This window comes from Vidua chalybeata, chromosome 16, assembly GCF_026979565.1.
Source record: "Vidua chalybeata isolate OUT-0048 chromosome 16, bVidCha1 merged haplotype, whole genome shotgun sequence".
Taxonomy (NCBI): domain Eukaryota; kingdom Metazoa; phylum Chordata; class Aves; order Passeriformes; family Viduidae; genus Vidua; species Vidua chalybeata.
The window spans coordinates 1,471,791-1,488,758 of record NC_071545.1 but is presented as its reverse complement, the minus strand read 5'-3'; the positions used below and the strand labels follow the sequence as shown (position 1 = coordinate 1,488,758).

The following is a 16,968-nucleotide window of genomic DNA, read 5'->3' as shown; positions in this document are numbered from 1 at the left end:
AGCAAAGCAGCTCACAAGACCCAAAAGCTGAAGAGGACACAGGGCAGAGAAAATTCGGTTTATTTTCAGATCCTTCTTCACCCAGAGCACTCAAAGTGCTCTGGAGGAGGGAACGTCATGGCTCTGGGTTTGGATCCAACACCCCTGCCAATTTTCCCAATGACTCAGCTGAGTAGCATTTTGTTGTGGTTGCCCTTGGGTGAATTTGAGTCATAAACGCTATTATTTGTCTCTGGAGTTAATTATAAGCCCAAATTACCTGTGCTTTTCATGGAACTCAGTCTCTGGCATGTATCAGATGCATGTTTTGGGCCTGTCGCATCAGCTGGGCTGCAGAGAGCAGCAGTAATGCCAGGGCTTAAAGCAGAGGATTCAGATTTGGAGCTGGACTCACCAGGTTTAGGTGATGCTTAAATCTGATTTTCGTCTGTGCTCACCTTCAGCTAATGAGGATAATTTTATTGCATAGTCATAATTATTGTTTATTCATTCTCAGCCTGAAAGTTACAATAGTTCCTTGTTTCTCTGCGTTGCACAGATATCGGCCTGGTCTGTCAGGTTTATCACTGGGAGGAGCCAGTTTGTGCTGCACCTCTGAGTCCTGGCAGGATAAAATCCTAAATTCATTGGGTCTCCACAAGAGGTGCATCCCCAGCATCCCAGGAACAGGGGCTGTTGGATTAGCAGGTCTCACACAATGAGCAGGAAGGAAAGGCTGCTTCTCTGCAAGTGCCCTGGCAGTATGGAACAGCATCAGACTCACAGGATCACTGAGGCTGGAAAAGATCGAGTCCAACCTCAGACTGATCTCCCAGCCCAGAGCACTGAGTGCCATGTCCAGTTGTTCCTTGGACACCTCCAGGGGTGGGGACTCCACCACTGCTCTGGGCAGCCTGACCACCTATTTCCAAGGCCTGACCACCTTTTCCATGGAGAAATTCCTCCCGATGTCCAATCTGACCCCCCCCCCAGCACTACTTGAGTCTGTTTCCCATTGTCTTGTTCCTGTTCCTGGGAGCAGAGCCCGACCCCCCTGGCTGTCCCCTCCTGTCAGGAGTTGTGCAGAGCCACAAGGTCCCCCCTGAGCCTCCTTTTCTCCAGGCTGAGCCCCTTTCCCAGCTCCCTCAGCTGCTCCTGGTGCTCCAGCCCCTTCCCAGCTCTGTTCCCTTCCCTGGACACGCTCCAGCCCCTCCATGTCTGCTTTGTGAGGGGCCCAGAAGTGACCCCAGGCCTTGAGGTCAGGCCCAGGTAAAGGGGCAGAATCAGTTCCCAGGTCATTCTGCCCCCACTGTTTTTCCCAGCAGAGGGGCTGTGGCTGGAGCTGGTGCCTGGCCTGGTGTCGATGCGGGATATTCCCTCCTGCCCTGCCAGCCCTGTGTGTGACAGTGACAGCTCAGCCCATGGCACTGTTGTTCTGAGCACTTGCTGCTAAGCTGGCAGGGTGGGCTGACTCCAGCAAGCCTGGGTGTGCCAGGGACAAAGGCTGTGCTTTCGGAAAAGCAGCCAGCCTTTCCCAGAGCAGTGAGGTGCACCTGTGCCTGGCACTGCTTCCATCCCACCCACAGAGAGGGAAGGCATCAAACAGCTTGGGTTGGAGGGGACCTCAAATCTCATCCCATTCCACCCTCTGCCATGGGCAGGGACACCTTCCACTATCCCAGGTCATTCCAAGTCCTGTCCAACCTGGCCTGGGACACTTCCAGCGATCCAGGGGCAGCCACAGCTTCTCTGGGCACCCTGTGCCAGGGCCTGCCCACCCTCCCAGGGAACAATTCCTTCCCAATATCCCATCCAGCCCTGCCCTCTGGCAGTGGGAAGCCATTCCCTGTCCTGTCCCTCCATGCCTTGTCCCCAGTCCCTCTCCAGCTCTCCTGGAGCCCCTTTAGGCCCTGCCAGGGGCTCTGAGCTCTCTCTGGAGCCTTCTCCTCTCCAGGTGAGCACCCCCAGCTCTCCCAGCCTGGCTCCAGAGCAGAGGGGCTCCAGCCCTTGGAGCATCTCCATGGGCTCCCCTGGGCTCTCTCCAGCAGCTCCAGGTCCTGCTGCTGTTGGCCCCAGGGCTGGGGCAGCTCTGCAGGTGGGGTCTCACCTGAGGGGGCAGAGGGGCAGAATCCCCCCTCCTGCTGCCCATACCAGGGCTCAGCCCAGCCCAGGGGGGTTTCTGGGTGCTCATGGCTGGGACAAGTCCAGCTGTCACCCACCAACAGCCCAAATCCTTCTCCCAGAGCTGCTTATGATTCCTTCTCTGCCCAGCCTGGACTGGGTCTTGGAATTGCCCTGACCCAGGCACTTGGCCTTGTTGTGCTTTATGAGTTTTGCACGGTTCCCCCTCTCCAGCCTGTCCATCCCTCCCCTCCAGGGTGTGACCTCCCCACACAGCTGGGTGTCAGCTCTGGGCTGGCTGTGGGTGCCCTGATTCCACTGGAGCTGTGTGAGAAAATCTGCCTTTGTGATGCTTTTGGAGTGCTCTGGGTTCATGGCTCCCACTGACCTGCAGGTTTGGTGTTTTTTGTTGTTTTTTTTTTTTTTTTTTTTTTTTTTTGAACAAACCAGTAATTTCTGATGTCACAGGCTCCACTTTCTCTCCCAGCTGTGGTGCAGAGCTGAGGTTTCCAGACGCTGTGTAACCTTTGATGTAGGATTCATCCTTTGTTCTTCCAGGAACAAAAGGGCAGGACAAAGAGGCATTATGAGATAAAACAACAATTTTCTGCGAGGAGATTGACCCTCTGCTGCTTAATCTGTAGCAAAGTCATCCTGGAGGTGACTGCTGCTGGCAGAGCCCCCATCCCACCATGGGGCTGGGGGCTTCAGCCTAGCTGAAGCATGTCCAGGGCCAAGCTCTATTGCAAGCATCCTCCAGACCTCAAATGTTTGCATCCTAATGAAAAAAAAACTGGAGAAGGGCTTGTTAAAATGAACTTTCCACCTCATACAACGCCACGGTTGTTGTTTTTTAATCAAGCTGGGCATTTTAGTCCTGCAGGCACCTGACAATTCACAGTGTTTTAGTAAGGGTCAAGTTTTAAATATTAAAGACATCTTCTGAAGCCTCTTGGTGTCTGAAAGCACAAAGCAAGGCCTGCTGGCATTCCTTCAGTGCACTCGTTCATTAATCGGCAATGTTTGGGCATTGTCTGCCCGCGTCCAACTCCTCCAAACACAGCACTGAGCATAAAATTAATTCCCAGGAGACTGGCACCAGAAAGTGCTTTACTTTCTGCTGGGATGTGTGCCTCAAGTTAGTCATGTGTTTGTGTCCCTGGTGGAACTGGGGCTGGCAGGACTGACCAACAAAGCAGGAGCTGGGACAGTGGCATTTGGTCACATTGTCCCTGGGCTGGACCCAGTCTCACAGCTCATTCAGGCTCCTGAGAAAATAATGATAAACCTCCTTTGTGGATGAATTTCAGGACACAAAATAAACAACAACAAGGAGTGCTGAGCCCATGCATGTCCTCACTTATGACAAAATTTGGCAGCACAGGTTGGTGACAGGGTTTGCAGGGTCACAGAGCTGCTGCACCAGTTGCATTTGCATTGACTAAGAGCATTTCAGCCATTGTGTGGCGTTTATAACCTCCTCTGTGCTCTGCTGGATTATTATCTGAGGAAAATGGAACAATAGATGACCACAGAAATACCCAGCCCAAAACAAAACTGAAGTGCTGGTGACTTGGTAAACACTGGGAATAATATGTGAGATTCCAGCGTGTTGGACCTGCCCCCGCAAGGGTCAGGGAGGGGTAAGGCCATGGCTGTGTGAGCTTCCAGTGAAACTGGTGTGAATCAGCTGCAGAAACACAGAGGCTTTACTGGGAAACTGGAATAATTCTGCTGAGATCCACCCAAGGCTCAGCTCAGGGATCGATGGATCAGCAAACCAGGGGCTGACTTGTCCTTCTGCTTTCCCAGTGCTTGTGGAATCATTTAGGTTGGAAAAACCCTCTGAGACACTCGAGTCCAACCCTTAACCTACCACTGCCCAGGCCACCAGTAAACCATGTCCTCAAGTGTCACATCCACATGTTTTTTGAACCACATCTCTGGGCAGCCTGTTCCAGTGCCTGACATCCTTTCAGTGGAGAAATTTTCCTAATATTTTACATATTTGCCTTATGTTATGAAACTGCCTTCCCCTCATGCACAGTAAGTGCAGATCACACAGGGCTGGCCGCACACAGCTGTCCCTTGGTGGGCCACCAACTGCCTGCCACTGTCTGAGGGGTAGATCCAATAAAGAATTCCAGTGCTTGGAGAATAGCTTTGATCATCCTCATGTCCCCTCTCCTGCTTTATCACCACCATGACTGGGAGGTCACAGCATCTTCTGGGGTCCTGGTGGCATCTTGGCTGTTCCTGGGAAGTTTGTGCCCAAGAGGTGAAAGCCAAAAGAGCTCTGTGAGACGTGGGGTTTCTGAACAAAGTCATGGTCTTGTTTAAGGTCATGGGTTTGGTTGATAAAGACAATAGTATGGATGCAAATATTTGGATTCACCAAGGGATGTCACTGAGCATTGTGTGACACTTGGGTTTTAAATTAGCATTAAATGGAATGAATAAGGCATAAATTTGATGGCAATATTAGATAAGGCAGGCACTGGTCTTTGAAGTTTGTTAATGAGCTGGTTGTGACTGGGAAGATGTAAATTACTGAGAGCATTTCCAGCAGGAACCTGAGGAGCTCATGATTCATTCATCATTTAATATTGTTGACTCTAATCTAGCCAATAACACCCAACATCTGTCCTGGTGAGGAACGCAGATGACGCAGCGTCTGCGAGTGTGTCACAGCAGTCTCCTTGCTCAGGGAACTTTGCTGTGGCTGGGTTCCTACAGGTTCACCTCTTGAGCTTGTCTGTCAAGCCTGAGAGGGAGCCACTCATAACCAGGCTTTTCCTGGGGCTATGGCATCAGGAAGCCACCTTCCCATGGGGATTCCCTCCTGCCTTCAAAGACGACATCTAATGGTGTTACTGTGGCCACTGAAACAACATTTTCAGGGTCTGTCCCACTGCCTGGATGCTTATTAACTGGCATGTGTAAGAAATTAGTCATCCTTGAGGATCTCTCTGCCAAAAGGTCGGATTAGTCAGGTGGGGATGGGTTGTGAAGGGAGAGAACATCCCCCATTGCAGAGGGACAACATGAGAGCAGCGTGGCAGGGCTGGATCGGAAAGCTGCTGAACATGGGCATGATGAAGATGTCATTCCTTTCCATGCCTCCTCATCTGAAAGGATGTAAGGGGCTCACAGCAACTCAAAGAAAGGTTACAGAAATGAGGCAGGAGCTGGTAAATGTTGACAATGGTAGTTCTTAATGGAGTTTAAAAAAACACAAAATAAAGGTCATGAAGCAAATCACCTGTGGGGTACAGGGAGTTCCAGCTCAACACATGCTGGTCAAACTCAACCTGGAACAAAGCATCTGGTGCCTGGGCATGGAGATCAGTTTCCGGGGGATTTTGGGGATAAGATTGCATGCAGGTCTTTGTTGAGGTGTCATGCTCCAAGGGTTTAGTTTGTGATGTTTGTGGAGAACATCATCATGGATGGATTGGGAGAATGGGCTGATGCTTTTGCAGGTGCCCCGAAAACCATCTCCCTCTTTACTCCAGCAAGAGCTACGAGATCTGTTTTCTGTCCAGGAAAAGAGGAGAAAAACCAGAGAATAACCTGTATTTAACTGTCCTAGAAGGAGTCACAAATAGGCCAAGAATTTTTGGGTTATGTTTGCACAGTTACAGCTCCTTCTGGCAGGGTTTAATTTGTGTGGTTTATTTGCAAAACTTTTGAGCCTTATAGTTGGGGGTGAAAACATTCCCAGGAGGGTCCATGAGGAGGGGTGGAAGTCAGGATGCAAGGCAGGGCTCCAGTGTCCATCCTGCCCTCTCTCAGAAATGACAGTTCTCAGCACACAGCCTGTCCATAGAATCATAGGATCATAAAGATTGGAAACGACCTTTAAGGATATGACCCTTCCCAGCTACTCTTGCCCTGAACACATTCTGGGCAGGGAAGGAGCACTCTGGAGCTGCAGCCCACCACAGGAAAGCTGCACTGCCATGAGATTGATTATAGACCTGAAGCCTTGCACAAGCTCTTGAAAGCAGAGGGTGTTCCCCTTGTGCATGAGGAAGCTTTGTCTGCTCCCCACAGCTGGAGAGCACTGGCCCTGCAGCCTTGGTACCCAGTCACTGCCATGGGGGCTCTTTTGCCATATAAATCATGTGGGGGGAGTATTGAGCAGCAGCTGACTGCACCATGGTTTTGTTTGCAGGAGAGAGTTCTCTGAGCTGCTGGAGAAGTTCGGCTCCCAGAGCAACACGGGCTCAGCGCGGAGCTCGCCGGTCCTGCATGGTGGCAGTGAGTAGCTTAGCAGGGAACTGAAAGCCCCTCTCTCTGCAGAGAGAGTTTCCTTTATCCCAGTGTCATTCTGAAAGAGCTGTGGTTGGATTTGAGTAGGTGTTGGGGTGGAGGTTTGAAGAAAGCTTGTCCTTATTGCAGACCCTTGGTGCATGCCAAGAGCGTGGCCAATGATGCCACAGGATGATCAAGGGAGACTTGAATTGGGGTCGTAACCACTCCCCTGATCCCCAGATTCTGCCTGATGTGCTGGGCAGGTGACTCCATCAGTAAATGCAGCTGTACATTTTTGCTCTGGAATTCAAGGCGTTTCAGCAATAATTCATTTAAAGATCATTATTTTTCATTTGCAAATGGGAAATATTTAATGAGACACAACAAGGTTGACCTGAGCAAGATGCCAGCACAAAAAGCCTTGTGTGCCTGGGGAAGGCTTTCCCTATGGTTTGGCATCCCACCAGACAGCTGCTGGCCCTTCCCCTATGGCAGAGGTGTGTAGGGTTGGCAGAGGGGTGACAGTCCCATGCTGGAATTGTGCCAAGGAGGCTGAATGTTTCCTCTCCTTCAGCCCTACCCTGATGTCTTTAACCACCATGTGGCTTTCCCCAAAAATCCAGGAGTGCAGCATCAGCTCTCAGCAGCAGAGCAGGGGGGATGCTGGAGTGTTTGTGTGCCCTGGACTGACTCTGCCTTTGCTGTTCAGGTCGATACCTGGAGAGCACCTCCTCGGGCTCGTCCTCGCGCTCCCAGAGCCCGCTGCTGCTCAGCCCTGCCAACTCCCACGGCCCCTTCCTCGGGAACCTGGCGCACACTCCTCACGCACAGTACGTACAGATCCCACCTGCCTGGCCTGGGGGGTCAGCAGGAGACCATCAAATGTCAGAGGGCTACACCCAGTAAAGAATTCCAGTGCTTGTTGAACAGTTTTGTTCATCCTTATGATCTCTCTACTCTTCTATCACCGCAACAATCCAGAGGCCACAGCATCTTTTGGATGTGGTGGTGGCATCTTGGCTGTTCCTGGGAGGTTTGTTCCCAAGGGGTGGAAAGGTTCCCAGTTGAGACAATCAATATGTCTGCACCATGCAGCAGCTCCTCTTCCTCCCCTCTGAATCCCAGGGAGAGGTCATGGTTTATGGCCAGCTGAGAGGGCCCTGCACATCACTTTGTAAACCACAAGCAGAGTGTTCCTGCAAGGCTGGTGCTGCTTTCAAGGAGGTGTTTTTGCAGCTTGTTTACTATTGCCCTGCTCCTTTCACTTTGACCCTATGTTCTGAGAGCACCAGCACCTCTCCATGCAAACATCCCTGATGCCCTTTGCTTTGGGGTCATCAGCCTGCAGTGACTGCATCCTTTAGTAGCCAGAGCATCTCCCAGAGTGTGTTTTCACGTGGTCATCAGCCCTTGCACATTCCTTAGGGTCAGAGGTTTGGACAGGCAGAGCTGGTTTTTCCGCAGTCTCGTCTCCAGGGCCCTTTTCCAGAGGGACAGCTCGGAGGGTGTTCACAGTCATGGAATGGGCACCATTTGTCCCCAGGGCTCATAGCTCCCCTCCTTCGCCAGCACAAACAAGCCAAGGCACTGGTAAAGAGAATCAGCCCTCACTGCAGAACCAGTAAATCCTCTTGCTAAATACCAGCTTATTAGGGATTTGCAGAGGACAAATATTTGACACCAGAGGTTTAAGCTGCTTGCATGGAGTGAGAGACCCACACAGAGGAGACACCAGATCATCTACTTGGCAGCTGCTTTGGACAAGCCATCCTTACTGTGCTGTTAATTCCCTCCAGGCTGAGATGTAGAATCCAGAATTGGGTTGGGTGGGATGGAACCTCAGAGATCATCTCATTCCAACCCTCCTCCGTGGGCAGGAAAATGGACATTTAGGCTAGAGGGGCCTGTCTTGGTGGCCTCCTTGCCATGCTGTGCCATGTTCTGCTTGTCTCCATGCTGCTGCCAGGCCCCAGTGGTCTTCCCCTGAAATCACAGATCACTGGTTTCACCTGAGCATTGGTGGTCAGCTGTGAGATGTAATTTGGGCTATGGGTCTTTTCATGTGTGTGGCTGCCACCCCTTCTGCTCACCACAGGTTGTCCCCAGGCTGTGACTTCTCACTGTGGCATCACCTGAGGTCCTGCCCCTCCACTGAGCAATGGGAGTTGGATGCGATGCCATCTCACCACAGTCAGTGTCTGAGATTTTGGGCTGAACAGAGCATTTTAATGCTGTATTTAATGACACCGTTTCCATAAGATCATTCACCTTAAAGCAATGTTTTGTCATAAGACTAAGGCCCATGCACCCCTTCCACTGGGGTGTCTGACCACCAGGGAGGGCATTGTTTGGGAACGTGTGCTGGTGTCACTGTGGGGCACGGCATGCACAGCTGCTTTTGTGTCTGAAGTTGTAACACGAGGAGCCAGTGCAGACTCTTTGCGCAGTGGCTGCTGAAAAGCAAAAAAGCAAAAAAGCAAAAAAGCAAAAAGTCAGCTGCACCCACCAGCTGCACCCATCCCATTTGGAGGAAAAGGCTTGCTGATGCTTATATACCACCAAATCCTTCCCCAAACCCTGCCTGTTGCTGTGCTGCCCATGGGAGCTCAGTGAAATCTCTGCTCCCACAACTCTGCTACTGCCAGACCTCCCTGCTGGCACGGAGCCACCGCTGCGGCCGGGCCTTGGTGGCCTGTTGAGTCCTGTCCAGCATCTCCTGGAGGGAAGGGTCCAGCCTGTTTCCTGCTCCTTTGCATCCTTGACTGGGCAAGCCACCTGCCACAGCAGCAACTCACAGTGTGGTGGGTGTTGCTGTAAAGGATAACCATTTCTTAGGGCATCTAGCATGATTTTGGGTCCAAATCCTGGTTAAGACACACCCAGCTGTGTATCTTGAGCTTCACTTCGATGTTTCCTAAGAACTGCTTGATAGCTGATCCATCTGTAAATTGCTGTCTGGTGATTTAGCTGGATTCAAGCAACAACCATGTTGATCATTTGTGTGCTTTTGGCTATAAAACCAGGAATGCCAAATATATTCTGGTTAAATTTTTAGTTTCTTCTCTAAACGAGTATTCCCTTATTGGGGATTAGGGGAAGCAGTCACAGTAATAACACTGAACAATGTCTGCCAAAGAACAGGAGGCCTCACTTCCCCTTTCCAACGGTGGGTGGAAGAAAGGATGCAAATAAAAGGCTGGGAGAAGGTAGAAGGATCACACATGGAAATAAATCCAGGCAGTTTGTTCAGTGATATGAGAAGATAACCCAGATCACCTTGAGTCACCTGCTGACTTCTCTCCCTTGCAGCTGCTCCATTGACTCAGGAATCCAGAGCATTTCTATAGCAAACTCCTCTGGCTTGGGGCTGACAATCAGTGGCGGATCCAACAGGCCTGACGGGCCCATGATTTACGTCCAAGAGCTTTTGCCAGATGGGGACTGTTACAAAGTAAGTCGGCGTGGAGACCCTCAGGAGCTCTGCCATGGGGACCTTTCCTAGAGGCTATGGCTCTTCTGAAGCAGCTTTCCTAAGAGTAGATGGATAATTGCATGGACTAATGAGGATTTGTGTTGCAGGAGAAGGCTTTGGGCGGAGATATCCCTTCTCAATGCTGTCTCTTTCTCCCTGTTTGTTTAGGATGGTCGGCTCCGACCTGGAGACCAACTCATCGCTATCAACAGAGATTCTCTAGTGGGCAGCACACATGAGGAGGCCAGAAAAATAATTGAAAAAGCCAAATTCAGGTAGGCATAGAAAGTATTTCCTGTCATCATCAGGTGCTGTTGAGTCTTAGGCAGAACACTTCATACCAAGGTTTGGCTTCAAGGGCACTGTTAGTCTTAAATGATTCTTTAAGGTGGTCACATCAGGAAATCTTGAAGGCATGGATCATTTTGAAGGGTAATCCAGACCTTCCTGATGTTCTGGGGCTCATGAGTATCTCCTATCACTGCCCAGCAGAGCTTTGAAACAGAACTGAAGTTAAAAAAAGGGAAAAAAAAGAGACTCAGGAGAGACCTTATGGATCTGTACAGGAGGGTGGAGCCAGGTGGGGATTGGGCTTTTTTTCCAATTAACAAGCGACAGGACAAGAGGAAACAGCCTCAAGTAGTGCCAGGGGATATTTAGATTGGATATTAGGAACAACTTCTTCATGGAAAGGGTTGTAAAGCCCTTGGCACAGGCTGCCCAGGGCAGTAGTGGAATCACCTAAAAGTGTTCAAAAGTCATGGAGATATGGCACTTGGCGACATGGGTCAGTGGTGGCCTTGGCAGTGCCTGGGAAATGGTGGAACTCAATGATTGTAGGGGTCTTTCCCAACCTTAACCTTTCCATGATTCAATGAAATGCAGCTGGTGGAGATCCAGCTGCACTGGAGCAGGCTACTCAGGCTTAGGTGAGGTTATCCTGCAGAGAGAACCACAAGCATGGGAGCTCTGCAAATTGTGCCTTTTGTTTTGTTAATAAGATGTTCTGTGTTTGTTGTTTGTTGAAGACACGAGGGAAGCACAGAAGTGGCCTTTATCCCTGGGAGGGGACGGTTACATCCCGGATTGTCAGTTCACAACAACATTCCATCCCCACCTCCAAAGACTGTGGGAAACGGCCTGAGCTCCTGCAGGCTGAAGGTCCATGTCAGGTCCCCAGAGGTACGTGGAAGTTCATCTCTAAAGAGATATGATACCAGTCCTGGAGACAGATACCAGTCCTGGGATCTTTCCTTGATCACAGAACTCTTCTTTAAGGAGTCCCTAGTAATACTTCTGGAAATCCAGTGGGAAGTCTGTACTGTTGATGTATTTACCTGCAGGCAGATGTTTTTAATCTGAAATAATTTCTTCTCTCTTGGGTTTGAGACAGAGATGGATCTGTGGAGGTAATGACAGGAGTTTCATCTCCAGGGCCTGCATTCAGACCTGTTTCAAGAGTCTCAGGTTTAAAAAAAAACAAAGCCCTTGTGTGGATAGCAACCTGCATCTCATTCAGCACCAGTCATAGGGCTGGAAGGGATCTCTGGAGTCAGTTTGATCTAGGCTCCTACCCAAAGGCAGGCACAACTCTTTATTCTTCAAGCCCTCTGATGAGGATGAATCCCCAACATTCCTGTACAGCCCATTCCTGCTTCTGACTACTCTAATGATAAGCCAGGCTCATCCCTCCTGCAAAGCCAAGCTCCACATTGTGTTTGCAGAGAAGTGCTCAAGCTGTGAATGGCTGGACAGGGTTTAACCACACAACCTTCAGGGTCAGTAGCTCCATTCTGTGCATTTGTCACTCCCATCCTGGACTGGTGCCATGCTGGGTGTCCTTTCTGCCCTCTTCCACACAAATTTCCTTCAAAAGAGTCTGGCTGGATCTTCCTTTCATACAAGACCATTCACAAAACACCTTACTTTCCAGACCTGTGGGGACACAGACTTACATGAATGTCACATATGTGTTGATTTTGAGTGCACCAGGCTGGAGACATGCCCTAGAAAGGCACCAGAGCCCCTGGAGCTGTGGCCTGGTGCTGTGGTTGGACCCTCACCCCCAGCTTGTGTGATGCTGTGCACTTGTGTGAAATCACACCATTGGCTGGACTGAAATGGCTCCTTTCCTCGCTGTGCTGCTGAAAGATGGAACTTCTAATGAGGTCTGGATTTCCACACCAGGGAAAGAGTGCCCAGGCACGTGTGCTGCCTGTCTGTATGTCCTCAAACCAGTCCTGTGCCCTCTTGGTGCCCAAGTCCCCAGCTGTGTCAGAGCTGTCTTGATGGTGCTCACCCTCAGATTATTTTTCCCTCTTCCTTGTGCTTTCAGTCATGACATAGCACACAAGAAAAGGTGTGAATTGATCTCGGCTTCCTGCCCTGCTCACTAGGATAATTATGGGTTTGGGGTAAATATTGCACCTGGCTGTGGTCAGACTTGGGACCTCCCTGCTGGATTGGATGCAGAGCTTCAGGGAGAACCTCTGTGGAGAAACCAGGCAAGGTCAAAACCAGCCTCAGCACTCAAGCACAGTTACAGTAAGGACAGAGCCGTTTGCATGTGACCAGAGGTTTTGGGGTGGCTCAGCCTGTGCCAGGTGCCAGGTGCTCCCAGAGAAACCTCTGAAATCTCTTTAGGCCCACCTGCACAAGAGATGCATGTGGTGCCCTCATGGCTCTGTCTTGAACTCTGTCTCCTGCTCATTATTTACACCAACAGATTCTTCTTAGCAACTGTCTGTGCCATTTTGTCTTGTTTTTCTAGAATAGACGTGAAAATCCTTTTCCTGTGCCTTCTTTATCTCCGGACATTTGCCCACCAGAGCTTACGGTCTCAGGTGAGTCCTGCTCAACCATTCTCTTTGTGCGGGTGACAAACAGCTGTGGCTCCTCAGAGCTGAGGATCGTGAAATTACAGAACCACAGAATCACTGAATGGATTGCCTTAGACGGGACTTTAAAGCCCAGCCCACCCCACCCCCTGCCACAGGCAGGAACATCTTCCACCATCCCAGGATGCTCCAAGCCCCATCCAGCCTGGCCTGGGACACTGCCAGGGATCCAGGGGCAGACACAGCTGCTCTGGGCACCCTGTGCCAGGGCCTGCCCACCCTCCCAGGGAACAATTCCTTCCCAATATCCCATCCATCCCTGCCCCCTGGCAGTGGGAAGCCATTCCCTGTGTCCTATCACCATATTTTTTATCAGTGTTTATACTGCTGGAGTGGAATTTAATGGGGTGATAGTGGCACTCAGCCTGCTCAGAGAGAGGGCAGGCAGCAGCTTGGTTTACTCAAGGAGTAGTAATTATGTCCATGTTTGCCCATAGTAGCAAAACTCTTTACTAAGGTATTCGAGGACTGAGATATTCAAGGAGACAAATTCCTCCACTCTCAGCCTGTGGTTCACTTGCAGCAGTGGCTTTGCCCACCTCAGACATGCAGCAGGTTCTTCACAGGCCACATTCCCTTCTGGGAGGAACGGGGGGTCTTGGACACACAGCATAAAAGAAGTCAGGTAATGAGAGTTGGGATGTACACCACAACCCTGGGCTCTGAACAGGCTTTGAGGATGCCCTCAATTGGCCAAATTGGGAAGTGGCTTAGAGATGTTAAATAAATCAGATTTCTCTCTGCATCCAAGTTTCAGTTTTTGCTTATTTTTCCATTCTGTGTTTCATCTCTATGCCCTGGGTCTCCTGAACTCTTACCTTTTGTAGAGAGAACCACTCTGTTCATCCAACAGTGTGACAGCAATGGGGGGTGAACCTGAATCACCCTGCAGCTTCCCAAATCCATTAATACTATTGAGGAAACCTCAATAATCCCCGGAGCCCAGGGAGACAACCTCCACCAAGGTACCCCATACCCCTGTGATAGGAAGGTTACTTCTGCCCTGAGGGAAAGATGGACTTACCCAACAAATCCTGAACAAGTGCTGCCCACCATTCTTGCAGCTTCAAATCCAACAGCCCTTCCTTCCCTGGACATTGGCTCTGCTTCCAAATCCCTGTGCTTTGCTGCAATTCCTCTCTGGAAGGCTAAGAGCAAGCCCTGGAGGTAAACTGTGTTTAGTCCATAGCTGGGATCAGCAGGAGATGGAGCAGCTGCTCCCAGGGATGCCTGGCTCACCTTGGGCAAGCTCAGCAGCTTCAGCTCTGCCTTCCATGCTCCCCTGGAGAGGCCCTGGGACAGGGATGAGCTCTGTCCTCCCTGCCCTGAGCAGGTGCCAGGGACACTCTCAGGTGGTCACCACAGACAGCCAGTCCTGGTGATGGGTACAGAGCCACCCAGTACCAGCAGTGACCCACCCACAGCCTGACTTAGCTGGGGGATTCAAACTCCAGGGTTTGAATGTGGGATGCCAAGGAGGCTTTGTGTCAGTGTTGTCATCCATGGAGGGAGACAACTGGCTCTGAGAGAACAGCCAGGCTGGGGGCCTGGGCCAGGCAATGCCTCTCTCTGGGTGCCTGATGGATGCCCTGGATATGGCTGTGTCCAGAGCTGACAGCAAAGGCACATGGAGCTAATCCTGATTAGCCATGGCTCGAAGGGTAATGGCTCTGCCCTTGAACTTGGAGAGGGAAGTGGTGGTGGCTGATCCAGCAAACCCATTTGCTACCTCTTGCTGCTTCCCAGCTGCTGGCCTTAGCAGAGCAGATGGATGCCTGGATTAGGAGGATTATGCAGCTCCTCTGCTACTCGCTGCCTTCTTCTGGCACCTGGGCTCTGCCCCGATGGACAGGGGGGTGAGGGAGAAGGGCTGCAGGGATTCCAGAGGAGCTGTGTTACTTGGCAAAACAGGGCTCCCCGTGATATTAACCAGATCCAAGCAGGCAACGGGAATTGCTCCTTGGGCAAACCTTGTGACTGGCACCAGAAGGAATTTTGTCACCTGGGCTGATGGTTTGAGGGTGGGCAAGGGCAGGCACAGCCACCCTGCACCCTTCTGGAGTCTGGTTGGGTTCTTCAGAAGCAGGTAACACCTCCTACAACCCTCTTCCCAGGGAGTATCATGGTTCCTTACAGGTAAGGGTTAATCATAAGGGGAAAGGTGGGGTTCCCTCCAGGGATGGAGGGGCAGGGTTTGTGCTCTGGACCTTTTCAGCTGTGCAGCAGTGCTGGCAATGCTGAGCCAGCTGTTGGCAGCTGGATCCTCCAGCTCATGACAGCTTTTCACCAGTATAGCAGCTGCTGCCTCTGCCTCTCTTTGCCTCTGTGCCTGCCTCACAACACATGTGGCTCCTTCTACCCAAAAAAAACCTGCCTGCCCAGCTGAGGGAAAAAGGGTTCAAAGCTTTTTGCAGTTTTGGGGAGGGAAAAAAATCTCAGAATGGTGCTTTTCCACATCACTTTTAATCTGTTCATTCCCATGGGTGTCAGGAATTCTTTCTGTTTTGCTTAATCAGTGTAGACAAGAACCAGGCAGATTTTAATTCATTTTTCTCACAGTTCACCATAACTCCAAGACTCCACAAAACTCTGTGATTGGAAATTTCCAAAGTGCTGGAAATTTTTTGCAGTCCTTTGTCCCTGGATGAAACATGTCACTTTAAACCATGTATAAGCCCAGTTTCAGAAGGATTTGCCCCAGTATCCAATCTTTCCAAGGCAGGCCTAGTTCAACCTTCCAGAGCTGGTTTTAGTAAATCCTGGACTTGGATTTTCGCCCTGCTGCACACACTTTATATTTCATGCAACAAGAGATCTGAATTTTGCTTTGCAGACACCTCTACCCAAATGCTTCCCCATTAATATTTGGGTTTGATTTTTCAGCACCTGCTTCAGCTTCTAACTACAAAGCAGCTTCAGGCACCAAACCTAAAGTAGCACTGGATCCCCATATCCGGCTCAAGGATGGAAAACTGGAACTGGTAAGTGGCAGCGTCCCTCTCCCCAAAACAAAGTCTTCTCCTTGTGCACCATGCAGGAAATAGTCCATCTTCAGGTGAGTTTGCTGGAGTTTGAGTCCAGCCTCTGAAGGTAAAGAGGGTGAAACATCCTGACTGTGTCCAAAGGGGCATTTAAACACCCCTTGGCTCATCTTGGCTATTCCTTGGTGCTCCATGAAGCTCCAGAAGTCTTTTCCTAGCAGCTGTACCTCCCTTGGACATCGTGCAATTGGCTAAGGTTGTGCCCTCCAAACTTTTGGTGCTGCTGTCACTGCTAGGGTGACCTCAGGCAGCCTGGTGTGGGGGAGGGAAGGCTGAGATAGGACATATCTCATCGAGAAGCCATCCAGAACTGCTGATTCTTTCATCATTTTATAGAGAACACATTCCATGGGCATGGAGCGGAGCTGCCCATCTGCTCACCGAGACCCTGGGGAAGACCAGGGTGTCCTGGGGGCCGTGTCCCAGTCTGGCACCTTGGGTTCTTTGAGGGGGGGATGTGGGGACAGAGCCCTTTGTGCGGGGCAGGGGACGCCACGGAGGCCCCGATGTGACGAACATCTGCTGCCACCCGACGGTAGCGCAGCGGAGCCGTTCTCTGAGCCTGCGTAATTCTAAAGCGGGATCCAGGATGGCATGTGCACAGCGACCTCTGCTTCTCACGGGGACAAAGCAGCTCCTCTCGGCTGGCAGGAGCGGAGCGCTTGGCTTCACTTTTCAAAGCTGTGTTAGGTGGGGGGGGGTGACACCGACTGGCACAGCCCGAGGTGGCTTTGGGGTGCCCAACCCCGCCAACATCCCAAAGTCTGGGAGCCCGCAGCACTGCCTTGCACAGGGGTGGTGGGCAGAGGAGCAGGAGGTGGGACTCGAACGGGACAGCAGGTGGATCCCAGGGACTTGCTGGTGCTGGAAAGGCGAGCGAGGAGAAAGGGGCTCCTCCCGCAGCCCCTTCCCAGGGAATTTCCGGGAGGTGCTGTGAGCAGGAGCTGTGAGTGCAGCCTGGCACAGGTGAACCTTTCACTCGGGCTCTTTCCCAGACTCTGCTGAGCTCGACTTTGTCTTTTAAAAGCTTTCAGTTGCTGCTACCAGCAGGGAAGTGGGGCTTGCACAGGTTTATCTGCTTCTGTGTGCTGCCCTGAGGTTGAACTGATAAATATCAGTAGAAGTTAGGGCATCAGGAGTAATGAGAGAGCAAAACATGCATGGAGGAGCAAAATGTTTGAATGTCTCCTCTCACCATGAC

General features: G+C 51.1%; 1 protein-coding gene across 1 annotated transcript in view; it reads left to right on the top strand.

Annotated features, from left to right (window-relative positions):
• Positions 1–16,968, top strand: part of LOC128796324 (syntaxin-binding protein 4-like) — a 49,275-nt gene that overhangs the window by 22,496 nt on the left and 9,811 nt on the right. Inside the window, exons 8-14 of the mRNA XM_053957863.1 lie at positions 6,278–6,363; positions 7,067–7,187; positions 9,667–9,808; positions 9,998–10,104; positions 10,858–11,011; positions 12,600–12,672; positions 15,610–15,707. Coding sequence (XP_053813838.1) covers positions 6,278–6,363; positions 7,067–7,187; positions 9,667–9,808; positions 9,998–10,104; positions 10,858–11,011; positions 12,600–12,672; positions 15,610–15,707 — 781 coding nt within the window. The remainder of the gene's footprint in view (positions 1–6,277; positions 6,364–7,066; positions 7,188–9,666; positions 9,809–9,997; positions 10,105–10,857; positions 11,012–12,599; positions 12,673–15,609; positions 15,708–16,968) is intronic.